Source organism: Danio rerio, chromosome 24 (genome assembly GCF_049306965.1).
Source record: "Danio rerio strain Tuebingen ecotype United States chromosome 24, GRCz12tu, whole genome shotgun sequence".
NCBI lineage: Eukaryota > Metazoa > Chordata > Actinopteri > Cypriniformes > Danionidae > Danio > Danio rerio.
This window is the reverse complement of record NC_133199.1, coordinates 13,811,903-13,839,800: the sequence shown is the minus strand read 5'-3', so window position 1 is coordinate 13,839,800 and position 27,898 is coordinate 13,811,903. Positions and strand designations below refer to the sequence as shown.

The 27,898-nt window shown below is 41.2% G+C and overlaps 1 protein-coding gene across 1 annotated transcript; it reads right to left on the bottom strand.

The window, feature by feature from the left end:
* Positions 1-886: 886 nt before the first annotated feature.
* Positions 887-27,883, bottom strand: LOC141380788 (uncharacterized). The gene is made up of 7 exons (XM_073941275.1): positions 23,834-27,883; positions 22,740-22,806; positions 6,758-6,780; positions 5,620-5,700; positions 5,380-5,517; positions 5,160-5,250; positions 887-5,085 (listed from the first exon to the last, which is right to left on the bottom strand). The coding sequence occupies exons 1-7, from the start codon at positions 27,881-27,883 to the stop codon at positions 887-889; spliced, it is 8,649 nt and encodes a 2,882-aa protein (XP_073797376.1).
* Between the last annotated feature and the right edge of the window lie 15 nt (positions 27,884-27,898).

Sequence of the window (27,898 nt, the reverse complement as noted above, 5' to 3'; positions counted from 1 at the left end):
CTAAAAAAAACGGTAATATTAATAATAAATCAATTAACTCAAAAAGAATAAACTTCCCACAGGAAGCACAAATCACACAATGAATTAGGTACAAAAAGAAAAATAATGAAACCCAAAAAGCACAAAATGAATCCACGCACTAAAAATGTATCGGCTACTACTCGTGTGCAAGTACTCCACGTGAAGGCAATTTGAGTCTGTTATTCACAGCACTATAGTAGGCATCTTTTATGTTGAGGCTCACACATTAATCCGGCATCAGAAAATGAGAAGCACACAGCAAACGGACTCAAAGCAGCAATATGCAGCCGTACGTGTCAAATCAGCGATCAATAGTGGTTAAAAAGAAAGCAGTGGTCTGTAAAGCAGCGGTCTGTAAAAAGACAGCGGTCCGTAAAAAGACAGCGGTCCGTAAAAAGCAGCGGTCCGTAAAAAGACAGCGGTCCGTAAAAAGACAGCGGTCCGTAAAAAGCAGCAATATCACTAATGTTGCTCCCTCGGCGTGCCCACACGCAGTTATTCTTCCTCTAGTATGCAAGTCACTTAGCAACCCGCACTCACGGACGCAGTTGTAGATTAAAACACAGCCCAGGAATTACAAAAGCGATCCAGCTGGGGTGACAGCAATACAGGCTACAGCCAATCTGATCCGCAGATGCTGCAGGAACGGAAGGGGCAGAGGCGGGACCAGCGGGACTCCGGTAGTGACGCACAAGCGGTGCTTCAGTACACAACACACACCCAAATCCTCTCTTATATACACACCCAAGAGTTGTACGATTGGCTAATAGAAAAATCACTTGTGATAACACCAGGTGATCCCACTACAATCCACCCCCCACTTTTGGATCGTCGCCCCGACGAGCTCGCCGCCAAGGCAATTTTGCTAATCCCAAGGTCTAAAGAGGTCCAGCCTACTGACATGAATTTGCTGAAGAGAGGCTCCACGAGTCTGCCCCACTGAACGTGGAAGGTGATGGGGATTCGGGTGACAGCCTGCAGTAACACGCCCCGTTCGACGCAAAACCTCCCCACTAGCCTGATCTGACCCACCTAAAGGAACCTCTGATTCAGGCCCCACAATAGATCCCTGTTCCCCGGGACTTACCTCTTCTTGCTGTGCACGAGGTGGAGTATAGGGCAGTTCTGCAGGTTCTGGCCTAGGTACAACTGGGCCTTGACCAGGTACTACCACCACCAAATCTACTTCCTCCTCAACCAATGACGGGACATCTCTAACTGGATCTAGCAGAGGATTAGGGTGGTCAAGCTCACCAGTACAGTGGGCTATTCTGCGTTTTAAGAGGGAGCGATGGACGTTCTTAGTCCTGGATAGGTCATTTACTGGTGCAATGGTGTACACCACACCATCCTCTAGTGGCGCCCTGGTGATCTGATAAACCACTGGGCTCCACAGGTCCTGAATCTTGTGGCGACCTCTTATCCCTAAATCACGGAGGTACACTAGCTGACCCTCCCTCAGTGGCTCATCACGAACAGTGCGATCGTGTTGGGCCTTCCGCTTATCAGCCATGTCTCGTAACCGTTCTCGTGCTCCTGCAAAGGCTACCTGTAGTCGGGTCTGGTGCTCTATAACCCATTCATGCACACTGCCCTCCTGTGGCTCTGGTATCCGGCCTAACAGAAAGTCGACAGGCAACCTCGGCTCCTGGCCAAACATTAAGAAGTGAGGCGATTCCCCAGTAGCCTGATGAGGGGCGCTGTTATAGCTAAACACTACCTGGGGAAGGCAAGCCACCCAGTCTCGCTTCCTAGAAAAAGGCAGAGTGCGCAACAGGTTATGTAAGGTGCGGTTAAAACGTTCACATTGGCCATTGCCAGCTGGATGGGTCGGTGTAGTCCGAGACTTTTCTACACCATACAAATCACACAGCTGACGTATTAGGCGTGACTCGAAGTTTCGCCCCTGGTCAGAGTGGATGCGCCCGGGGACCCCAAACCGGTAAAACCACTCATTAACCAGTACACGAGCCACAGTCTCTGCACGCTGATCTCTTGTGGGGATAGCAAGAGTGTACTTACTAAAAACATCCGTCATTACTAGGACGTTTTCAATACCTGTACTAGTTGGTTCTAATACAGTAAAATCGACCGCAAGGATGTCATTTGGCCTGGAGGACAACAACCGCCCCATGAAACCTTTAGCTAGAGGCCGTGTATCCTTAGCGGCCTGGCAACGCTCGCACTCCTGACACCAACGAGCCACATCAGACGTTAGTCCTGGCCAGTAGCACCTCTGTCGTACCAGTTCTGTGGTGCGCTCTATGCCCTGGTGGCCTTGTTGATGATGTAGCTGTTCTAAGACCTCGGATCTCAGGGTTTCAGGCAAAACTAGTTGAAAAGCTTCCTCCTTACCATTAGGGTAATAAACCCGCCGATAAAGCACTCCCTCTCTATCGATCAACCGATCCCACTGTCGAAGTAGAATCAGGGCTGACTTTGTTAGATGCTGACGTTCCTCATAGCTTGGACGAGTACGTCGTTTCAAAAACGGCAAGACTTCCTGGATCACGGGGTCCGCTGCCTGCAACAAGCTCAATTCAACAGCAGAATAACCAGGTAGTGTCGAAATCACACACTGAGTGGCCACCCCACTAGACCCCAATTCAGTTAGCCGCCGCAATGACTTCGGGATAATCGTGCCTGGGGCCACCCCTTCCAAAGTACCCGGCACAACAGGGTCTCTTCGTGAAAGTGCATCAGCATTTCGGTTAGCCTTACCGGAACGATACTTGATCTCAAAATCAAATGCCGCCAACTGTGCAGCCCAGCGCTGCTCTGCAGCACCAAGCTTTGCAGTGGTCAAGTGGCTAAGAGGGTTATTATCTGTGAATACCAGACACTTATTACCCAACAAATACTCACGGAATTTCTCCGTCATGGCCCATTTAAGCGCAACAAATTCCAACTTCATTGAGCTGTAATTAGACATGTTGCGCTCCGTGGGCCTTAAACTGCGGCTGGCGTACGCGACCGGCCTCACCTTTCCTTCAAAGTCTTGAGAGAGAACAGCCCCCAGCCCCTGATAGCTAGCGTCCACTTCCAAAATAAATGGCTTGGAAAAATCTGCATAGGCGAGCACAGGAGTGGTGGTTAATTTTTCCTTCAACCTTGCAAAACTCTCATTACAGCCCTCTGTCCAAGCACTAGCAAACCGTTTCGCCATCTGCTTGCCCTTTAACCCAGCAAATTCACCAACCAATTTATGCAGAGGAGCAGCCAGCTTGGCAAATCCCTCTACGAACCTTCTGTAGTAGCTGGCGAACCCAAGGAAGGATCTCAGCTCGGTGACGCTAGAGGGACATGGCCAATTGACTACCGCCTCAATTTTGCTGGGATCGGTGGCTACCCCCTGCGACGAAATTACATGCCCCAAGTATTTTACTTCTGGTTTTAAAAAGGCACATTTCTCCAATTTAGCCTTCAGTCCTTCACGTTCCAAACGGCCCAGGACAAGCTCCAGCCTGTCCACATGCTGAGAAACTGAAGTGGAGAACACAACAATGTCGTCTAGATATAACAATAGCGACAGACACTGCTGGTCTCCAAACAGTCGCTCCATAAGCCGCTGGAACGTGGAGGGGGCATTGCACAACCCGAAGGGCATCCGATTCCACTCGAACAGCCCAAACGGGGTACAGAAAGCGGTCTTAGGTCTATCTCCCTCGCTGACAGGGACTTGGTTATACCCGCTTGCCAGATCCATAGTGGAAAACCAGCAAGCCCCTGTCAGAGCGTCCAGTGACTCCTCAATTCTCGGCAAGGGGAATGAATCCCTCCTAGTCTTGGCATTTAGCTGACGGTAGTCTACGCACATACGCAGACTACCGTCCTTCTTTTTAACCAAGACTATTGGGGATGCATAGGGACTAGAACTTTCACGAATTACCTGAGACTCTAACAGCTGGTTGATGTGAGCTCTAACCACCTCATACTCCGAAGGGGGTACCCGGCGATGTCGCTGCCTCACCGGAACGTCGTCTAACAAGGGGATATCATGAGAAATAAGGTTAGTACATCCCAAGTCACCCTCGTGTTCAGAAAATACTCCCTGGTACTTCGTTAACAAAGCCCGAACCTCAGCTTGCTCTGATACCGGCAAAGCAGTCAAATCCAAGGCCTGAATTTGTGCAGAGACAGTGGCACTCGCCACTTCGGTAGCCTGGGAATACGCATCTACCACCGGGGGTCTAACTTCGGTCACACCTGCCGGTAGGCTTACTACATGCACTCCACTCAGTGCCCCTAGAACTCTACGTGGGAAAAGCAACACATCAGATGAGCCTACATTTACCACCGGCACATACACTGAACTGCCAATGACTTGTACTAGGGAAGGGGAGACCAATAACCCTTCTGGCAGCCCTGACTCTGTCGGTTCAAATAGCACTGTTGTACCAGCTAACTGCTCAGCGCAAGTTGCTGCAACAAATTTTAGAGCTCCACCTGGAACCCGGCATGCCCGAGGACCACGCACTTTCACCCTTACCTCATGTTCCAAGGAACACTCCACACCACCCTCATGGCAGTACTGCAAGGCTTGGAAAACCGATGATGGAGCACTAGAAACAGGGGGACAGTCAAACATTGCAGGGCCATGCTGGCCAAAGAGCTCCTGGTAGCAGCGCCTGAGAACATTCATGCCCAAAACACCTGGGGCTCGAAGGCGCAGGCCCCCAGGAGGGTCTCTGACCACCAGAACCCCACATTGAGGTACCAGTTTACCACAAAGCTCAACATCCAGCTCAACATAGCCAATGTAGGGAATAGAAAGGCCATTTGCAGCCCTTAGCTGCAACCATGAGCACGACCTCAACCGATCCTGACCCCATGGCTCAAAATGTTGGGCAAAACAACTTTCTGTAATGGTTGACACCATCGAACCAGTGTCAATTAAGCACGGGACAGACACTCCACCAATTAACACATCCAAATGTAGACATGACGACATTAAATTTGAGACTGAATTAGACTGAAATCTGTTGGAGCCAACATTTTCCCCAGCCGAGCTGCGGCTCTTCAGCACGACGGGAGCTAGTTTTCCGAAGCATGTGTAGAAGGCAACTGCCTACCTGCACGGGCCCCTGACTCAGCCCCAGAACGCATAGGTATCTGTGACGGAATTCGTTCGTCCTCACAATCTCGTGCAAAATGGCCTGATTTCCGGCAACGTCTACAAATAACCGGACCATTACGGAAAGAGGGGGGACGGGATCGTGAACTTGCACCCTGTAACATAGCAACACTCTGTGTAAGCTGGTTTAACTGTTCCTGTTGTAACTTCAACATTTCTTTAAGCTGCCCCATTTCAGATTGTTCGGGTGGACAATTACTACCCGACAGAACACCCCCCGATACCTTGTATTGAAACCCCCGTGCCAGAGGGAGAGATAAACTGCGTCCCCTTGCCCCGCCTGGTGTGCCCTCCCGTTCCCACCGGATGGCCTCGCTCCGCACTTCTAAAAAAGTGGAACTGGGCTGGCGGCGTACTAACTGCTTTAATTCACGTCGAAGAGAAGAGTCACAAACATATTCAACAAATTGATCCCTCAACAAAATATCAGTGTTGGGCATAACAGTGGGGGATTTTTCCTTTACCTTCTCTAGGAGGCCCATCAGCGACAAAGAGAACTCCAACAAGGTCTCTCCTTCTTGCTGCCTCCTAGAGAAGAACGCTTCCTGTAGGGCAACATAAGATTGAGAGCATCCATATAGCTCACGCAAAATGGAATAAATTTTTTCTGGATCCCCCCGCTCTGAAACAGAGCGATGGCGGATCTCCTCACGCGCCTCCCCAGCCAAGTGATCGAATAAGAAAAATGCCTGATCAGCAACAGACAAATGCCGAATTCGAATGCAAGCTTTTGCTTCATCGATCCACTCGTTTATGTTAACACCTGGCCTACCATCGAAAATTGGGCACTTTCTATCCCTAGGAATAAACACAAATCGCTCAGTTACCGGAGCATTTGCAGACTGATCACTTAACTGTGCCACATTTTCTCTGGAAGAACCAGCTGTTGGACTCGGTGGAACACTACCTTGCTCTTGGCGCAACTGCTCATTTTCTGACTGCAGTTGTGAAACGAGGTCACGCAACTGGCGCAATTCCTCCTCCATTTTGTTTAGCTATTTAAATAAAACTCAGTGCTGGAATGCTCAAGTGATACTGCTGCTTTGTCACCTGCACTAAAATACAGACAAATACAAAAACCACTACTAATCCACAAATACGATAATTACACTGGAAAACACACAATGTATCTAAAATGGATCCACGTCTCAGACCAATTATCATACACACACACCCTGCCGACTACGCCAGAATGTAGCGGAGCGGTAAGTTGGGAGAAAAATACTAAATTAAAGCTGACTACGCCACCCTGATCACAGGGAAATTAACACAGGTTCTTTGTGTGAAGAAAAGGCATGAGACGTGAATACCAAGAATACAAAAATACTTTATTTTCCTTAATTATCCAATATAAATCACTTTTAAAAAAGCTTGATAGCTGATAGTAGCCGCACAATCACATAAATAACACACAATAACAACAGGAGGAGGAGTAGAGGCTTACCAGTGGCAGGTAAGCTAGTTACGTAGCACCACACTCTACAAAATTACAAATGGTCTTACCGCAAGTGCACCACACACACGCACACAAGCATACGTGAGCACACAACACACACACTGCACTCAGTGTCGTATCCCACCACCGCACGATGGACAACTAACGGCCTGCCTGGAAGCCTCAGCTCCTACAAAACAAAAATGACAATTAACAATTGTAAAGTCACAATCTTACACAAAAGAACACAGAAATTCCCCAAGAGAGATTCATAAAAATCTCCTTGCAATAGAAACTAAAAAAAACGGTAATATTAATAATAAATCAATTAACTCAAAAAGAATAAACTTCCCACAGGAAGCACAAATCACACAATGAATTAGGTACAAAAAGAAAAATAATGAAACCCAAAAAGCACAAAATGAATCCACGCACTAAAAATGTATCGGCTACTACTCGTGTGCAAGTACTCCACGTGAAGGCAATTTGAGTCTGTTATTCACAGCACTATAGTAGGCATCTTTTATGTTGAGGCTCGCACATTAATCCGGCATCAGAAAATGAGAAGCACACAGCAAACGGACTCAAAGCAGCAATATGCAGCCGTACGTGTCAAATCAGCGATCAATAGTGGTTAAAAAGAAAGCAGTGGTCTGTAAAGCAGCGGTCTGTAAAAAGACAGCGGTCCGTAAAAAGACAGCGGTCCGTAAAAAGCAGCGGTCCGTAAAAAGACAGCGGTCCGTAAAAAGACAGCGGTCCGTAAAAAGCAGCAATATCACTAATGTTGCTCCCTCGGCGTGCCCACACGCAGTTATTCTTCCTCTAGTATGCAAGTCACTTAGCAACCCGCACTCACGGACGCAGTTGTAGATTAAAACACAGCCCAGGAATTACAAAAGCGATCCAGCTGGGGTGACAGCAATACAGGCTACAGCCAATCTGATCCGCAGATGCTGCAGGAACGGAAGGGGCAGAGGCGGGACCAGCGGGACTCCGGTAGTGACGCACAAGCGGTGCTTCAGTACACAACACACACCCAAATCCTCTCTTATATACACACCCAAGAGTTATACGATTGTCTAATAGAAAAATCACTTGTGATAACACCAGGTGATCCCACTACACTTATTTTGACCTCTGCTGGCTCTGAACAGCTCATTTTCAACGTTCAATTCAGAATGTGATAAAACCAGATCAAGCTACTAAAATGCATCATTCTTTTTGTTTTAGACAACATTTCATGCACTGTTAAACATGTTAAAGCAAGTTGCAAGTGAAAATCTATGTCTATGACTGAGTTTGCATTACTGCTTATTTTGACCTCTGCTGGCTCTGAAAAGCTCATTTTCAACGTTCAATTCGGAATGTGATAAAACCAGATCCAGCCACAAAAATGCATCATTCTTTTTGTTTTAGACAACATTTCATGCACTGTTAAACATGTTAAAGCAAGTTGCAAGTGAAAATCTATGTCTATGACTGAGTCTGCATTACTGCTTATTTTGACCTCTGCTGGCTCTGAAAAGCTCATTTTCAACGTTCAATTCAGAATGTGATAAAACCAGATCCAGCCACTAAAAAGCATTTTCTTTTTATTTTAGACAACATTTCATGCACTGTTAAACATGTTAAAGCAAGTTGCAAGTAAAAATCTATGTCTATGACTGAGTTTGCATTACTGCTTATTTTGACCTCTGCTGGCTCTGAAAAGCTCATTTTCAACGTTCAAATCAGATTGTGATAAAACCAGATCCAGCTACTAAAATGCATCATTCTTTTTGTTTTAGACAACATTTCATGCACTGTTAAACATGTTAAAGCAAGTTGCAAGTGAAAATCTATGTCTATGACTGAGTTTGCATTACTGCTTATTTTGACCTCTGCTGGCTCTGAAAAGCTCATTTTCAACGTTCAATTCAGAATGTGATAAAACCAGATCCAGCCACTAAAAAGCATTTTCTTTTTGTTTTAGACAACATTTCATGCACTGTTAAATATGTTTAAGAAAGTTGCAAGTGAAAATCTATGTCTATGACTGAGTTTGCATTACTGCTTATTTTGACCTCTGCTGGCTCTGAAAAGCTCATTTTCAACGTTCAATTCAGAATGTGATAAAACCAGATCCAGCTACTAAAATGCATCATTCTTTTTGTTTTAGACAACATTTCATGCACTGTTAAACATGTTAAAGCAAGTTGCAAGTGAAAATCTATGTCTATGACTGAGTTTGCATTACTGCTTATTTTGACCTCTGCTGGCTCTGAAAAGCTCATTTTCAACGTTCAATTCAGAATGTGATAAAACCAGATCCAGCCACTAAAAAGCATTTTCTTTTTGTTTTAGACAACATTTCATGCACTGTTAAACATGTTAAAGCAAGTTGCAAGTGAAAATCTATGTCTCTGACTGAGTTTGCATTACTGCTTATTTTGACCTCTGCTGGCTGAGAACAACTCATTTTCAACGTTCAATTCAGAATGTGATAAAACCAGATCCAGCCACTAAAAAGCATTTTCTTTTTGTTTTAGACAACATTTCATGCACTGTTAAACATGTTAAAGCAAGTTGCAAGTGAAAATCTATGTCTATGACTGAGTTTGCATTACTGCTTATTTTGACCTCTGCTGGCTCTGAATAGCTCATTTTCAACGTTCAATTCAGAATGTGATAAAACCAGATCCAGCTACTAAAATGCATCATTCTTTTTGTTTTAGACAACATTTCATGCACTGTTAAACATGTTAAAGCAAGTTGCAAGTGAAAATCTATGTCTATGACTGAGTTTGCATTACTGCTTATTCTGACCTCTGCTGGCTCTGAAAAGCTCATTTTCAACGTTCAATTCAGATTGTGATAAAACCAGATCCAGCTACTAAAATGCATCATTCTTTTTGTTTTAGACAACATTTCATGCACTGTTAAACATGTTAAAGCAAGTTGCAAGTGAAAATCTATGTCTATGACTGAGTTTGCATTACTGCTTATTTTGACCTCTGCTGGCTCTGAAAAGTTCATTTTCAACGTTCAATTCAGAATGTGATAAAACCAGATCCAGCCACTAAAAAGCATTTTCTTTTTGTTTTAGACAACATTTCATGCACTGTTAAATATGTTTAAGAAAGTTGCAAGTTAAAATCTATGTCTATGACTGAGTTTGCATTACTGCTGATTTTGACCTCTGCTGGCTCTGAAAAGCTCATTTTCAACGTTCAATTCAGAATGTGATAAAACCAGATCCAGCCACAAAAATGCATCATTCTTTTTGTTTTAGACAACATTTCATGCACTGTTAAACATGTTAAAGCAAGTTGCAAGTGAAAATCTATGTCTATGACTGAGTTTGCATTACTGCTTATTTTGACCTCTGCTGGCTCTGAAAAGCTCATTTTCAACGTTCAATTCAGAATGTGATAAAACCAGATCCAGCCACTAAAAAGCATTTTCTTTTTGTTTTAGACAACATTTCATGCACTGTTAAACATGTTAAAGCAAGTTGCAAGTGAAAATCTATGTCTATGACTGAGTTTGCATTACTGCTTATTTTGACCTCTGCTGGCTCTGAAAAGCTCATTTTCAACGTTCAAATCAGATTGTGATAAAACCAGATCCAGCTACTAAAATGCATCATTCTTTTTGTTTTAGACAACATTTCTTGCACTGTTAAACATGTTAAAGCAAGTTGCAAGTGAAAATCTATGTCTATGACTGAGTTTGCATTACTGCTTATTTTGACCTCTGCTGGCTCTGAAAAGCTCATTTTCAACGTTCAATTCAGAATGTGATAAAACCAGATCCAGCCACTAAAAAGCATTTTCTTTTTGTTTTAGACAACATTTCATGCACTGTTAAATATGTTTAAGAAAGTTGCAAGTGAAAATCTATGTCTATGACTGAGTTTGCATTACTGCTTATTTTGACCTCTGCTGGCTCTGAAAAGCTCATTTTCAACGTTCAATTCAGAATGTGATAAAACCAGATCCAGCCACTAAAAAGCATTTTCTTTTTGTTTTAGACAACATTTCATGCACTGTTAAACATGTTAAAGCAAGTTGCAAGTGAAAATCTATGTTTATGACTGAGTTTGCATTACTGCTTATTTTGACCTCTGCTGGCTCTGAATAGCTCATTTTCAACGTTCAATTCAGAATGTGATAAAACCAGATCAAGCTACTAAAATGCATCATTCTTTTTGTTTTAGACAACATTTCATGCACTGTTAAACATGTTAAAGCAAGTTGCAAGTGAAAATCTATGTCTATGACTGAGTTTGCATTACTGCTTATTTTGACCTCTGCTGGCTCTGAAAAGCTCATTTTCAACGTTCAATTCAGAATGTGATAAAACCAGATCCAGCCACTAAAAAGCATTTTCTTTTTGTTTTAGACAACATTTCATGCACTTTTAAACATGTTAAAGCAAGTTGCAAGTGAAAATCTATGTCTATGACTGAGTTTGCATTACTGCTTATTTTGACCTCTGCTGGCTCTGAAAAGCTCATTTTCAACGTTCAAATCAGATTGTGATAAAACCAGATCCAGCTACTAAAATGCATCATTCTTTTTGTTTTAGACAACATTTCATGCACTGTTAAACATGTTAAAGCAAGTTGCAATTGAAAATCTATGTCTATGACTGAGTTTGCATTACTGCTTATTTTGACCTCTGCTGGCTCTGAAAAGCTCATTTTCAACGTTCAATTCAGAATGTGATAAAACCAGATCCAGCTACTAAAATGCATCATTCTTTTTGTTTTAGACAACATTTCATGCACTGTTAAACATGTTAAAGCAAGTTGCAAGTGAAAATCTATGTCTATGACTGAGTTTGCATTACTGCTTATTTTGACCTCTGCTGGCTGAGAACAACTCATTTTCAACGTTTAATTCAGAATGTGATAAAACCAGATCCAGCTACTAAAATGCATCATTCTTTTTGTTTTAGACAACATTTCATGCACTGTTAAACATGTTAAAGCAAGTTGCAAGTGAAAATCTATGTCTATGACTGAGTTTGCATTACTGCTTATTTTGACCTCTGCTGGCTCTGAAAAGCTCATTTTCAACGTTCAAATCAGATTGTGATAAAACCAGATCCAGCTACTAAAATGCATCATTCTTTTTGTTTTAGACAACATTTCATGCACTGTTAAACATGTTAAAGCCAGTTGCAAGTGAAAATCTATGTCTCTGACTGAGTTTGCATTATTGCTTATTTTGACCTCTGCTGGCTCTGAAAAGCTCATTTTCAACGTTCAATTCAGAATGTGATAAAACCAGATCCAGCCACTAAAAAGCATCATTCTTTTTGTTTTAGACAACATTTCATGCACTGTTAAACATGTTAAAGCACGTTGCAAGTGAAAATCTATGTCTATGACTGAGTTTGCATTACTGCTTATTTTGACCTCTGCTGGCTCTGAAAAGCTCATTTTCAACGTTCAATTCGGAATGTGATAAAACCAGATCCAGCCACAAAAATGCATATTTCTTTTTGTTTTAGACAACATTTCATGCACTGTTAAACATGTTAAAGCAAGTTGCAAGTGAAAATCTATGTCTATGACTGAGTCTGCATTACTGCTTATTTTGACCTCTGCTGGCTCTGAAAAGCTCATTTTCAACGTTCAATTCAGAATGTGATAAAACCAGATCCAGCCACTAAAAAGCATTTTCTTTTTGTTTTAGACAACATTTCATGCACTGTTAAACATGTTAAAGCAAGTTGCAAGTGAAAATCTATGTCTATGACTGAGTTTGCATTACTGCTTATTTTGACCTCTGCTGGCTCTGAAAAGCTCATTTTCAACGTTCAAATCAGATTGTGATAAAACCAGATCCAGCTACTAAAATGCATCATTCTTTTTGTTTTAGACAACATTTCATGCACTGTTAAACATGTTAAAGCAAGTTGCAAGTGAAAATCTATGTCTATGACTGAGTTTGCATTACTGCTTATTTTGACCTCTGCTGGCTCTGAAAAGCTCATTTTCAACGTTCAATTCAGAATGTGATAAAACCAGATCCAGCCAATAAAAAGCATTTTCTTTTTGTTTTAGACAACATTTCATACACTGGTAAACATGTTAAAGCAAGTTGCAAGTGAAAATCTATGTCTCTGACTGAGTTTGCATTACTGCTTATTTTGACCTCTGCTGGCTGAGAACAACTCATTTTCAACGTTCAATTCAGAATGTGATAAAACCAGATCCAGCTACTAAAATGCATCATTCTTTTTGTTTTAGACAACATTTCATGCACTGTTAAACATGTTAAAGCAAGTTGCAAGTGAAAATCTATGTCTATGACTGAGTTTGCATTACTGCTTATTTTGACCTCTGCTGGCTCTGAAAAGCTCATTTTCAACGTTCAATTCAGAATGTGATAAAACCAGATCCAGCTACTAAAAAGCATCATTCTTTTTGTTTTAGACAACATTTCATGCACTGTTAAACATGTTAAAGCAAGTTGCAAGTGAAAATCTATGTCTATGACTGAGTTTGCATTACTGCTTATTTTGACCTCTGCTGGCTCTGAAAAGCTCATTTTCAACGTTCAATTCAGAATGTGATAAAACCAGATCCAGCCACTAAAAAGCATTTTCTTTTTGTTTTAGACAACATTTTATGCACTGTTAAATATGTTTAAGAAAGTTGCAAGTGAAAATCTATGTCTATGACTGAGTTTGCATTACTGCTTATTTTGACCTCTGCTGGCTCTGAAAAGCTCATTTTCAACGTTCAATTCGGAATGTGATAAAACCAGATCCAGCCACAAAAATGCATCATTCTTTTTGTTTTAGACAACCTTTCATGCACTGTTAAACATGTTAAAGCAAGTTGCAAGTGAAAATCCAAGACTATGACTGAGTTTGCATTACTGCTTATTTTGACCTCTGCTGGCTCTGAAAAGCTCATTTTCAACGTTCAATTCGGAATGTGATAAAACCAGATCCAGCCACAAAAATGCATCATTCTTTTTGTTTTAGACAACATTTCATGCACTGTTAAACATGTTAAAGCAAGTTGCAAGTGAAAATCTATGTCTATGACTGAGTCTGCATTACTGCTTATTTTGACCTCTGCTGGCTCTGAAAAGCTCATTTTCAACGTTCAATTCAGAATGTGATAAAACCAGATCCAGCCACTAAAAAGCATTTTCTTTTTGTTTTAGACAACATTTCATGCATTGTTAAACATGTTAAAGCAAGTTGCAAGTGAAAATCTATGTCTATGACTGAGTTTGCATTACTGCTTATTTTGACCTCTGCTGGCTCTGAAAAGCTCATTTTCAACGTTCAAATCAGATTGTGATAAAACCAGATCCAGCTACAAAAATGCATCATTCTTTTTGTTTTAGACAACATTTCATGCACTGTTAAACATGTTAAAGCAAGTTGCAAGTGAAATCTATGTCTATGACTGAGTTTGCATTACTGCTTATTTTGACCTCTGCTGGCTCTGAAAAGCTCATTTTCAACGTTCAATTCAGAATGTGATAAAACCAGATCCAGCTACTAAAAAGCATTTTCTTTTTGTTTTAGACAACATTTCATGCACTGTTAAATATGTTTAAGAAAGTTGCAAGTGAAAATCTATGTCTATGACTGAGTTTGCATTACTGCTTATTTTGACCTCTGCTGGCTCTGAAAAGCTCATTTTCAACGTTCAATTCAGAATGTGATAAAACCAGATCCAGCAACTAAAATGCATCATTCTTTTTGTTTTAGACAACATTTCATGCACTGTTAAACATGTTAAAGCAAGTTGCAAGTGAAAATCTATGTCTATGACTGAGTTTGCATTACTGCTTATTTTGACCTCTGCTGGCTCTGAAAAGCTCATTTTCAACGTTCAATTCAGAATGTGATAAAACCAGATCCAGCCACTAAAAAGCATTTTCTTTTTGTTTTAGACAACATTTCATGCACTGTTAAATATGTTTAAGAAAGTTGCAAGTGAAAATCTATGTCTATGACTGAGTTTGCATTACTGCTTATTTTGACCTCTGCTGGCTCTGAAAAGCTCATTTTCAACGTTCAATTCAGAATGTGATAAAACCAGATCCAGCAACTAAAATGCATCATTCTTTTTGTTTTAGACAACATTTCATGCACTGTTAAACATGTTAAAGCAAGTTGCAAGTGATAATCTATGTCTATGACTGAGTTTGCATTACTGCTTATTTTGACCTCTGCTGGCTCTGAAAAGCTCATTTTCAACGTTCAAATCAGATTGTGATAAAACCAGATCCAGCTACTAAAATGCATCATTCTTTTTGTTTTAGACAACATTTCATGCACTGTTAAACATGTTAAAGCAAGTTGCAAGTGAAAATCTATGTCTATGACTGAGTTTGCATTACTGCTTATTTTGACCTCTGCTGGCTCTGAAAAGCTCATTTTCAACGTTCAATTCAGAATGTGATAAAACCAGATCCAGCCACTAAAAAGCATTTTCTTTTTGTTTTAGACAACATTTCATGCACTGTTAAATATGTTTAAGAAAGTTGCAAGTGAAAATCTATGTCTATGACTGAGTTTGCATTACTGCTTATTTTGACCTCTGCTGGCTCTGAAAAGCTCATTTTCAACGTTCAATTCAGAATGTGATAAAACCAGATCCAGCCACTAAAAAGCATTTTCTTTTTGTTTTAGACAACATTTCATGCACTGTTAAACATGTTAAAGCAAGTTGCAAGTGAAAATCTATGTCTCTGACTGAGTTTGCATTACTGCTTATTTTGACCTCTGCTGGCTGAGAACAACTCATTTTCAACGTTCAATTCAGAATGTGATAAAACCAGATCCAGCCACTAAAAAGCATTTTCTTTTTGTTTTAGACAACATTTCATGCACTGTTAAACATGTTAAAGCAAGTTGCAAGTGAAAATCTATGTCTATGACTGAGTTTGCATTACTGCTTATTTTGACCTCTGCTGGCTCTGAATAGCTCATTTTCAACGTTCAATTCAGAATGTGATAAAACCAGATCCAGCTACTAAAATGCATCATTCTTTTTGTTTTAGACAACATTTCATGCACTGTTAAACATGTTAAAGCAAGTTGCAAGTGAAAATCTATGTCTATGACTGAGTTTGCATTACTGCTTATTCTGACCTCTGCTGGCTCTGAAAAGCTCATTTTCAACGTTCAATTCAGATTGTGATAAAACCAGATCCAGCTACTAAAATGCATCATTCTTTTTGTTTTAGACAACATTTCATGCACTGTTAAACATGTTAAAGCAAGTTGCAAGTGAAAATCTATGTCTATGACTGAGTTTGCATTACTGCTTATTTTGACCTCTGCTGGCTCTGAAAAGTTCATTTTCAACGTTCAATTCAGAATGTGATAAAACCAGATCCAGCCACTAAAAAGCATTTTCTTTTTGTTTTAGACAACATTTCATGCACTGTTAAATATGTTTAAGAAAGTTGCAAGTTAAAATCTATGTCTATGACTGAGTTTGCATTACTGCTGATTTTGACCTCTGCTGGCTCTGAAAAGCTCATTTTCAACGTTCAATTCAGAATGTGATAAAACCAGATCCAGCCACAAAAATGCATCATTCTTTTTGTTTTAGACAACATTTCATGCACTGTTAAACATGTTAAAGCAAGTTGCAAGTGAAAATCTATGTCTATGACTGAGTTTGCATTACTGCTTATTTTGACCTCTGCTGGCTCTGAAAAGCTCATTTTCAACGTTCAATTCAGAATGTGATAAAACCAGATCCAGCCACTAAAAAGCATTTTCTTTTTGTTTTAGACAACATTTCATGCACTGTTAAACATGTTAAAGCAAGTTGCAAGTGAAAATCTATGTCTATGACTGAGTTTGCATTACTGCTTATTTTGACCTCTGCTGGCTCTGAAAAGCTCATTTTCAACGTTCAATTCAGAATGTGATAAAACCAGATCCAGCCACTAAAAAGCATTTTCTTTTTGTTTTAGACAACATTTCATGCACTGTTAAATATGTTTAAGAAAGTTGCAAGTTAAAATCTATGCCTATGACTGAGTTTGCATTACTGCTTATTTTGACCTCTGCTGGCACTGAAAAGCTCATTTTCAACGTTCAATTCAGAATGTGATAAAACCAGATCCAGCCACAAAAATGCATCATTCTTTTTGTTTTAGACAACATTTCATGCACTGTTAAACATGTTAAAGCAAGTTGCAAGTGAAAATCTATGTCTATGACTGAGTTTGCATTACTGCTTATTTTGACCTCTGCTGGCTCTGAAAAGCTCATTTTCAACGTTCAATTCAGAATGTGATAAAACCAGATCCAGCCACTAAAAAGCATTTTCTTTTTGTTTTAGACAACATTTCATGCACTGTTAAACATGTTAAAGCAAGTTGCAAGTGAAAATCTATGTCTATGACTGAGTTTGCATTACTGCTTATTTTGACCTCTGCTGGCTCTGAAAAGCTCATTTTCAACGTTCAAATCAGATTGTGATAAAACCAGATCCAGCTACTAAAATGCATCATTCTTTTTGTTTTAGACAACATTTCTTGCACTGTTAAACATGTTAAAGCAAGTTGCAAGTGAAAATCTATGTCTATGACTGAGTTTGCATTACTGCTTATTTTGACCTCTGCTGGCTCTGAAAAGCTCATTTTCAACGTTCAATTCAGAATGTGATAAAACCAGATCCAGCCACTAAAAAGCATTTTCTTTTTGTTTTAGACAACATTTCATGCACTGTTAAATATGTTTAAGAAAGTTGCAAGTGAAAATCTATGTCTATGACTGAGTTTGCATTACTGCTTATTTTGACCTCTGCTGGCTCTGAAAAGCTCATTTTCAACGTTCAATTCAGAATGTGATAAAACCAGATCCAGCCACTAAAAAGCATTTTCTTTTTGTTTTAGACAACATTTCATGCACTGTTAAACATGTTAAAGCAAGTTGCAAGTGAAAATCTATGTTTATGACTGAGTTTGCATTACTGCTTATTTTGACCTCTGCTGGCTCTGAATAGCTCATTTTCAACGTTCAATTCAGAATGTGATAAAACCAGATCAAGCTACTAAAATGCATCATTCTTTTTGTTTTAGACAACATTTCATGCACTGTTAAACATGTTAAAGCAAGTTGCAAGTGAAAATCTATGTCTATGACTGAGTTTGCATTACTGCTTATTTTGACCTCTGCTGGCTCTGAAAAGCTCATTTTCAACGTTCAATTCAGAATGTGATAAAACCAGATCCAGCCACTAAAAAGCATTTTCTTTTTGTTTTAGACAACATTTCATGCACTTTTAAACATGTTAAAGCAAGTTGCAAGTGAAAATCTATGTCTATGACTGAGTTTGCATTACTGCTTATTTTGACCTCTGCTGGCTCTGAAAAGCTCATTTTCAACGTTCAAATCAGATTGTGATAAAACCAGATCCAGCTACTAAAATGCATCATTCTTTTTGTTTTAGACAACATTTCATGCACTGTTAAACATGTTAAAGCAAGTTGCAATTGAAAATCTATGTCTATGACTGAGTTTGCATTACTGCTTATTTTGACCTCTGCTGGCTCTGAAAAGCTCATTTTCAACGTTCAATTCAGAATGTGATAAAACCAGATCCAGCTACTAAAATGCATCATTCTTTTTGTTTTAGACAACATTTCATGCACTGTTAAACATGTTAAAGCAAGTTGCAAGTGAAAATCTATGTCTATGACTGAGTTTGCATTACTGCTTATTTTGACCTCTGCTGGCTGAGAACAACTCATTTTCAACGTTTAATTCAGAATGTGATAAAACCAGATCCAGCTACTAAAATGCATCATTCTTTTTGTTTTAGACAACATTTCATGCACTGTTAAACATGTTAAAGCAAGTTGCAAGTGAAAATCTATGTCTATGACTGAGTTTGCATTACTGCTTATTTTGACCTCTGCTGGCTCTGAAAAGCTCATTTTCAACGTTCAAATCAGATTGTGATAAAACCAGATCCAGCTACTAAAATGCATCATTCTTTTTGTTTTAGACAACATTTCATGCACTGTTAAACATGTTAAAGCCAGTTGCAAGTGAAAATCTATGTCTCTGACTGAGTTTGCATTATTGCTTATTTTGACCTCTGCTGGCTCTGAAAAGCTCATTTTCAACGTTCAATTCAGAATGTGATAAAACCAGATCCAGCCACTAAAAAGCATCATTCTTTTTGTTTTAGACAACATTTCATGCACTGTTAAACATGTTAAAGCACGTTGCAAGTGAAAATCTATGTCTATGACTGAGTTTGCATTACTGCTTATTTTGACCTCTGCTGGCTCTGAAAAGCTCATTTTCAACGTTCAATTCGGAATGTGATAAAACCAGATCCAGCCACAAAAATGCATATTTCTTTTTGTTTTAGACAACATTTCATGCACTGTTAAACATGTTAAAGCAAGTTGCAAGTGAAAATCTATGTCTATGACTGAGTCTGCATTACTGCTTATTTTGACCTCTGCTGGCTCTGAAAAGCTCATTTTCAACGTTCAATTCAGAATGTGATAAAACCAGATCCAGCCACTAAAAAGCATTTTCTTTTTGTTTTAGACAACATTTCATGCACTGTTAAACATGTTAAAGCAAGTTGCAAGTGAAAATCTATGTCTATGACTGAGTTTGCATTACTGCTTATTTTGACCTCTGCTGGCTCTGAAAAGCTCATTTTCAACGTTCAAATCAGATTGTGATAAAACCAGATCCAGCTACTAAAATGCATCATTCTTTTTGTTTTAGACAACATTTCATGCACTGTTAAACATGTTAAAGCAAGTTGCAAGTGAAAATCTATGTCTATGACTGAGTTTGCATTACTGCTTATTTTGACCTCTGCTGGCTCTGAAAAGCTCATTTTCAACGTTCAATTCAGAATGTGATAAAACCAGATCCAGCCAATAAAAAGCATTTTCTTTTTGTTTTAGACAACATTTCATACACTGGTAAACATGTTAAAGCAAGTTGCAAGTGAAAATCTATGTCTCTGACTGAGTTTGCATTACTGCTTATTTTGACCTCTGCTGGCTGAGAACAACTCATTTTCAACGTTCAATTCAGAATGTGATAAAACCAGATCCAGCTACTAAAATGCATCATTCTTTTTGTTTTAGACAACATTTCATGCACTGTTAAACATGTTAAAGCAAGTTGCAAGTGAAAATCTATGTCTATGACTGAGTTTGCATTACTGCTTATTTTGACCTCTGCTGGCTCTGAAAAGCTCATTTTCAACGTTCAATTCAGAATGTGATAAAACCAGATCCAGCTACTAAAAAGCATCATTCTTTTTGTTTTAGACAACATTTCATGCACTGTTAAACATGTTAAAGCAAGTTGCAAGTGAAAATCTATGTCTATGACTGAGTTTGCATTACTGCTTATTTTGACCTCTGCTGGCTCTGAAAAGCTCATTTTCAACGTTCAATTCAGAATGTGATAAAACCAGATCCAGCCACTAAAAAGCATTTTCTTTTTGTTTTAGACAACATTTCATGCACTGTTAAATATGTTTAAGAAAGTTGCAAGTTAAAATCTATGCCTATGACTGAGTTTGCATTACTGCTTATTTTGACCTCTGCTGGCTCTGAAAAGCTCATTTTCAACGTTCAATTCAGAATGTGATAAAACCAGATCCAGCCACTAAAAAGCATTTTCTTTTTGTTTTAGACAACATTTCATGCACTGTTAAACATGTTAAAGCAAGTTGCAAGTGAAAATCTATGTCTATGACTGAGTTTGCATTACTGCTTATTTTGACCTCTGCTGGCTCTGAAAAGCTCATTTTCAACGTTCAAATCAGATTGTGATAAAACCAGATCCAGCTACTAAAAAGCATTTTCTTTTTGTTTTAGACAACATTTCATGCACTGTTAAACATGTTAAAGCAAGTTGCAAGTGAAAATCTATGTCTATGACTGAGTTTGCATTACTGATTATTCTGACCTCTGCTGGCTCTGAAAAGCTCATTTTCAACATTCAATTCAGATTGTGATAAAACCAGATCCAGCTACTAAAATGCATCATTCTTTTTGTTTTAGACAACATTTCATGCACTGTTAAACATGTTAAAGCAAGTTGCAAGTGAAAATCTATGTCTATGACTGAGTTTGCATTACTGCTTATTTTGACCTCTGCTGGCTCTGAAAAGTTCATTTTCAACGTTCAATTCAGAATGTGATAAAACCAGATCCAGCCACTAAAAAGCATTTTCTTTTTGTTTTAGACAACATTTCATGCACTGTTAAATATGTTTAAGAAAGTTGCAAGTGAAAATCTATGTCTATGACTGAGTTTGCATTACTGCTTATTTTGACCTCTGCTGGCTCTGAAAAGCTCATTTTCAACGTTCAATTCAGAATGTGATAAAACCAGATCCAGCCACAAAAATGCATCATTCTTTTTGTTTTAGACAACATTTCATGCACTGTTAAACATGTTAAAGCAAGTTGCAAGTGAAAATCTATGTCTATGACTGAGTTTGCATTACTGCTTATTTTGACCTCTGCTGGCTCTGAAAAGCTCATTTTCAACGTTCAATTCAGAATGTGATAAAACCAGATCCAGCCACTAAAAAGCATTTTCTTTTTGTTTTAGACAACATTTCATGCACTGTTAAACATGTTAAAGCAAGTTGCAAGTGAAAATCTATGTCTATGACTGAGTTTGCATCACTGCTTATTTTGACCTCTGCTGGCTCTGAAAAGCTCATTTTCAACGTTCAAATCAGATTGAGATAAAACCAGATCCAGCTACTAAAATGCATCATTCTTTTTGTTTTAGACAACATTTCATGCACTGTTAAACATGTTAAAGCAAGTTGCAAGTGAAAATCTATGTCTATGACTGAGTTTGCATTACTGCTTATTTTGACCTCTGCTGGCTCTGAAAAGCTCATTTTCAACGTTCAATTCAGAATGTGATAAAACCAGATCCAGCCACTAAAAAGCATTTTCTTTTTGTTTTAGACAACATTTCATGCACTGTTAAATATGTTTAAGAAAGTTGCAAGTTAAAATCTATGCCTATGACTGAGTTTGCATTACTGCTTATTTTGACCTCTGCTGGCTCTGAAAAGCTCATTTTCAACGTTCAATTCAGAATGTGATAAAACCAGATCCAGCCACTAAAAAGCATTTTCTTTTTGTTTTAGACAACATTTCATGCACTGTTAAACATGTTAAAGCAAGTTGCAAGTGAAAATCTATGTCTATGACTGAGTTTGCATTACTGCTTATTTTGACCTCTGCTGGCTCTGAAAAGCTCATTTTCAACGTTCAAATCAGATTGTGATAAAACCAGATCCAGCTACTAAAATGCATCATTCTTTTTGTTTTAGACAACATTTCATGCACTGTTAAACATGTTAAAGCAAGTTGCAAGTGAAAATCTATGTCTATGACTGAGTTTGCATTACTGCTTATTTTGACCTCTGCTGGCTCTGAAAAGCTCATTTTCAACGTTCAATTCAGAATGTGATAAAACCAGATCCAGCCACTAAAAAGCATTTTCTTTTTGTTTTAGACAACATTTCATGCACTGTTAAATATGTTTAAGAAAGTTGCAAGTGAAAATATATGTCTATGACTGAGTTTGCATTACTGCTTATTTTGACCTCTGCTGGCTCTGAAAAGCTCATTTTCAACGTTCAATTCAGAATGTGATAAAACCAGATCCAGCCACTAAAAAGCATTTTCTTTTTGTTTTAGACAACATTTCATGCACTGTTAAACATGTTAAAGCAAGTTGCAAATGAAAATCTATGTTTATGACTGAGTTTGCATTACTGCTTATGTAGCGGAGCGGTAAGTTGGGAGAAAAATACTAAATTAAAGCTGACTACGCCACCCTGATCACAGGGAAATTAACACAGGTTCTTTGTGTGAAGAAAAGGCATGAGACGTGAATACCAAGAATACAAAAATACTTTATTTTCCTTAATTATCCAATATAAATCACTTTTAAAAAGCTTGATAGCTGATAGTAGCCGCACAATCACATAAATAACACACAATAACAACAGGAGGAGGAGTAGAGGCTTACCAGTGGCAGGTAAGCTAGTTACGTAGCACCACACTCTACAAAATTACAAATGGTCTTACCGCAAGTGCACCACACACACGCACACAAGCATACGTGAGCACACAACACACACACTGCACTCAGTGTCGTATCCCACCACCGCACGATGGACAACTAACGGCCTGCCTGGAAGCCTCAGCTCCTACAAAACAAAAATGACAATTAACAATTGTAAAGTCACAATCTTACACAAAAGAACACAGAAATTCCCCAAGAGAGATTCATAAAAATCTCCTTGCAATAGAAACTAAAAAAAACGGTAATATTAATAATAAATCAATTAACTCAAAAAGAATAAACTTCCCACAGGAAGCACAAATCACACAATGAATTAGGTACAAAAAGAAAAATAATGAAACCCAAAAAGCACAAAATGAATCCACGCACTAAAAATGTATCGGCTACTACTCGTGTGCAAGTACTCCACGTGAAGGCAATTTGAGTCTGTTATTCACAGCACTATAGTAGGCATCTTTTATGTTGAGGCTCACACATTAATCCGGCATCAGAAAATGAGAAGCACACAGCAAACGGACTCAAAGCAGCAATATGCAGCCGTACGTGTCAAATCAGCGATCAATAGTGGTTAAAAAGAAAGCAGTGGTCTGTAAAGCAGCGGTCTGTAAAAAGACAGCGGTCCGTAAAAAGACAGCGGTCCGTAAAAAGCAGCGGTCCGTAAAAAGACAGCGGTCCGTAAAAAGACAGCGGTCCGTAAAAAGCAGCAATATCACTAATGTTGCTCCCTCGGCGTGCCCACACGCAGTTATTCTTCCTCTAGTATGCAAGTCACTTAGCAACCCGCACTCACGGACGCAGTTGTAGATTAAAACACAGCCCAGGAATTACAAAAGCGATCCAGCTGGGGTGACAGCAATACAGGCTACAGCCAATCTGATCCGCAGATGCTGCAGGAACGGAAGGGGCAGAGGCGGGACCAGCGGGACTCCGGTAGTGACGCACAAGCGGTGCTTCAGTACACAACACACACCCAAATCCTCTCTTATATACACACCCAAGAGTTGTACGATTGGCTAATAGAAAAATCACTTGTGATAACACCAGGTGATCCCACTACAATCCACCCCCCACTTTTGGATCGTCGCCCCGACGAGCTCGCCGCCAAGGCAATTTTGCTAATCCCAAGGTCTAAAGAGGTCCAGCCTACTGACATGAATTTGCTGAAGAGAGGCTCCACGAGTCTGCCCCACTGAACGTGGAAGGTGATGGGGATTCGGGTGACAGCCTGCAGTAACACGCCCCGTTCGACGCAAAACCTCCCCACTAGCCTGATCTGACCCACCTAAAGGAACCTCTGATTCAGGCCCCACAATAGATCCCTGTTCCCCGGGACTTACCTCTTCTTGCTGTGCACGAGGTGGAGTATAGGGCAGTTCTGCAGGTTCTGGCCTAGGTACAACTGGGCCTTGACCAGGTACTACCACCACCAAATCTACTTCCTCCTCAACCAATGACGGGACATCTCTAACTGGATCTAGCAGAGGATTAGGGTGGTCAAGCTCACCAGTACAGTGGGCTATTCTGCGTTTTAAGAGGGAGCGATGGACGTTCTTAGTCCTGGATAGGTCATTTACTGGTGCAATGGTGTACACCACACCATCCTCTAGTGGCGCCCTGGTGATCTGATAAACCACTGGGCTCCACAGGTCCTGAATCTTGTGGCGACCTCTTATCCCTAAATCACGGAGGTACACTAGCTGACCCTCCCTCAGTGGCTCATCACGAACAGTGCGATCGTGTTGGGCCTTCCGCTTATCAGCCATGTCTCGTAACCGTTCTCGTGCTCCTGCAAAGGCTACCTGTAGTCGGGTCTGGTGCTCTATAACCCATTCATGCACACTGCCCTCCTGTGGCTCTGGTATCCGGCCTAACAGAAAGTCGACAGGCAACCTCGGCTCCTGGCCAAACATTAAGAAGTGAGGCGATTCCCCAGTAGCCTGATGAGGGGCGCTGTTATAGCTAAACACTACCTGGGGAAGGCAAGCCACCCAGTCTCGCTTCCTAGAAAAAGGCAGAGTGCGCAACAGGTTATGTAAGGTGCGGTTAAAACGTTCACATTGGCCATTGCCAGCTGGATGGGTCGGTGTAGTCCGAGACTTTTCTACACCATACAAATCACACAGCTGACGTATTAGGCGTGACTCGAAGTTTCGCCCCTGGTCAGAGTGGATGCGCCCGGGGACCCCAAACCGGTAAAACCACTCATTAACCAGTACACGAGCCACAGTCTCTGCACGCTGATCTCTTGTGGGGATAGCAAGAGTGTACTTACTAAAAACATCCGTCATTACTAGGACGTTTTCAATACCTGTACTAGTTGGTTCTAATACAGTAAAATCGACCGCAAGGATGTCATTTGGCCTGGAGGACAACAACCGCCCCATGAAACCTTTAGCTAGAGGCCGTGTATCCTTAGCGGCCTGGCAACGCTCGCACTCCTGACACCAACGAGCCACATCAGACGTTAGTCCTGGCCAGTAGCACCTCTGTCGTACCAGTTCTGTGGTGCGCTCTATGCCCTGGTGGCCTTGTTGATGATGTAGCTGTTCTAAGACCTCGGATCTCAGGGTTTCAGGCAAAACTAGTTGAAAAGCTTCCTCCTTACCATTAGGGTAATAAACCCGCCGATAAAGCACTCCCTCTCTATCGATCAACCGATCCCACTGTCGAAGTAGAATCAGGGCTGACTTTGTTAGATGCTGACGTTCCTCATAGCTTGGACGAGTACGTCGTTTCAAAAACGGCAAGACTTCCTGGATCACGGGGTCCGCTGCCTGCAACAAGCTCAATTCAACAGCAGAATAACCAGGTAGTGTCGAAATCACACACTGAGTGGCCACCCCACTAGACCCCAATTCAGTTAGCCGCCGCAATGACTTCGGGATAATCGTGCCTGGGGCCACCCCTTCCAAAGTACCCGGCACAACAGGGTCTCTTCGTGAAAGTGCATCAGCATTTCGGTTAGCCTTACCGGAACGATACTTGATCTCAAAATCAAATGCCGCCAACTGTGCAGCCCAGCGCTGCTCTGCAGCACCAAGCTTTGCAGTGGTCAAGTGGCTAAGAGGGTTATTATCTGTGAATACCAGACACTTATTACCCAACAAATACTCACGGAATTTCTCCGTCATGGCCCATTTAAGCGCAACAAATTCCAACTTCATTGAGCTGTAATTAGACATGTTGCGCTCCGTGGGCCTTAAACTGCGGCTGGCGTACGCGACCGGCCTCACCTTTCCTTCAAAGTCTTGAGAGAGAACAGCCCCCAGCCCCTGATAGCTAGCGTCCACTTCCAAAATAAATGGCTTGGAAAAATCTGCATAGGCGAGCACAGGAGTGGTGGTTAATTTTTCCTTCAACCTTGCAAAACTCTCATTACAGCCCTCTGTCCAAGCACTAGCAAACCGTTTCGCCATCTGCTTGCCCTTTAACCCAGCAAATTCACCAACCAATTTATGCAGAGGAGCAGCCAGCTTGGCAAATCCCTCTACGAACCTTCTGTAGTAGCTGGCGAACCCAAGGAAGGATCTCAGCTCGGTGACGCTAGAGGGACATGGCCAATTGACTACCGCCTCAATTTTGCTGGGATCGGTGGCTACCCCCTGCGACGAAATTACATGCCCCAAGTATTTTACTTCTGGTTTTAAAAAGGCACATTTCTCCAATTTAGCCTTCAGTCCTTCACGTTCCAAACGGCCCAGGACAAGCTCCAGCCTGTCCACATGCTGAGAAACTGAAGTGGAGAACACAACAATGTCGTCTAGATATAACAATAGCGACAGACACTGCTGGTCTCCAAACAGTCGCTCCATAAGCCGCTGGAACGTGGAGGGGGCATTGCACAACCCGAAGGGCATCCGATTCCACTCGAACAGCCCAAACGGGGTACAGAAAGCGGTCTTAGGTCTATCTCCCTCGCTGACAGGGACTTGGTTATACCCGCTTGCCAGATCCATAGTGGAAAACCAGCAAGCCCCTGTCAGAGCGTCCAGTGACTCCTCAATTCTCGGCAAGGGGAATGAATCCCTCCTAGTCTTGGCATTTAGCTGACGGTAGTCTACGCACATACGCAGACTACCGTCCTTCTTTTTAACCAAGACTATTGGGGATGCATAGGGACTAGAACTTTCACGAATTACCTGAGACTCTAACAGCTGGTTGATGTGAGCTCTAACCACCTCATACTCCGAAGGGGGTACCCGGCGATGTCGCTGCCTCACCGGAACGTCGTCTAACAAGGGGATATCATGAGAAATAAGGTTAGTACATCCCAAGTCACCCTCGTGTTCAGAAAATACTCCCTGGTACTTCGTTAACAAAGCCCGAACCTCAGCTTGCTCTGATACCGGCAAAGCAGTCAAATCCAAGGCCTGAATTTGTGCAGAGACAGTGGCACTCGCCACTTCGGTAGCCTGGGAATACGCATCTACCACCGGGGGTCTAACTTCGGTCACACCTGCCGGTAGGCTTACTACATGCACTCCACTCAGTGCCCCTAGAACTCTACGTGGGAAAAGCAACACATCAGATGAGCCTACATTTACCACCGGCACATACACTGAACTGCCAATGACTTGTACTAGGGAAGGGGAGACCAATAACCCTTCTGGCAGCCCTGACTCTGTCGGTTCAAATAGCACTGTTGTACCAGCTAACTGCTCAGCGCAAGTTGCTGCAACAAATTTTAGAGCTCCACCTGGAACCCGGCATGCCCGAGGACCACGCACTTTCACCCTTACCTCATGTTCCAAGGAACACTCCACACCACCCTCATGGCAGTACTGCAAGGCTTGGAAAACCGATGATGGAGCACTAGAAACAGGGGGACAGTCAAACATTGCAGGGCCATGCTGGCCAAAGAGCTCCTGGTAGCAGCGCCTGAGAACATTCATGCCCAAAACACCTGGGGCTCGAAGGCGCAGGCCCCCAGGAGGGTCTCTGACCACCAGAACCCCACATTGAGGTACCAGTTTACCACAAAGCTCAACATCCAGCTCAACATAGCCAATGTAGGGAATAGAAAGGCCATTTGCAGCCCTTAGCTGCAACCATGAGCACGACCTCAACCGATCCTGACCCCATGGCTCAAAATGTTGGGCAAAACAACTTTCTGTAATGGTTGACACCATCGAACCAGTGTCAATTAAGCACGGGACAGACACTCCACCAATTAACACATCCAAATGTAGACATGACGACATTAAATTTGAGACTGA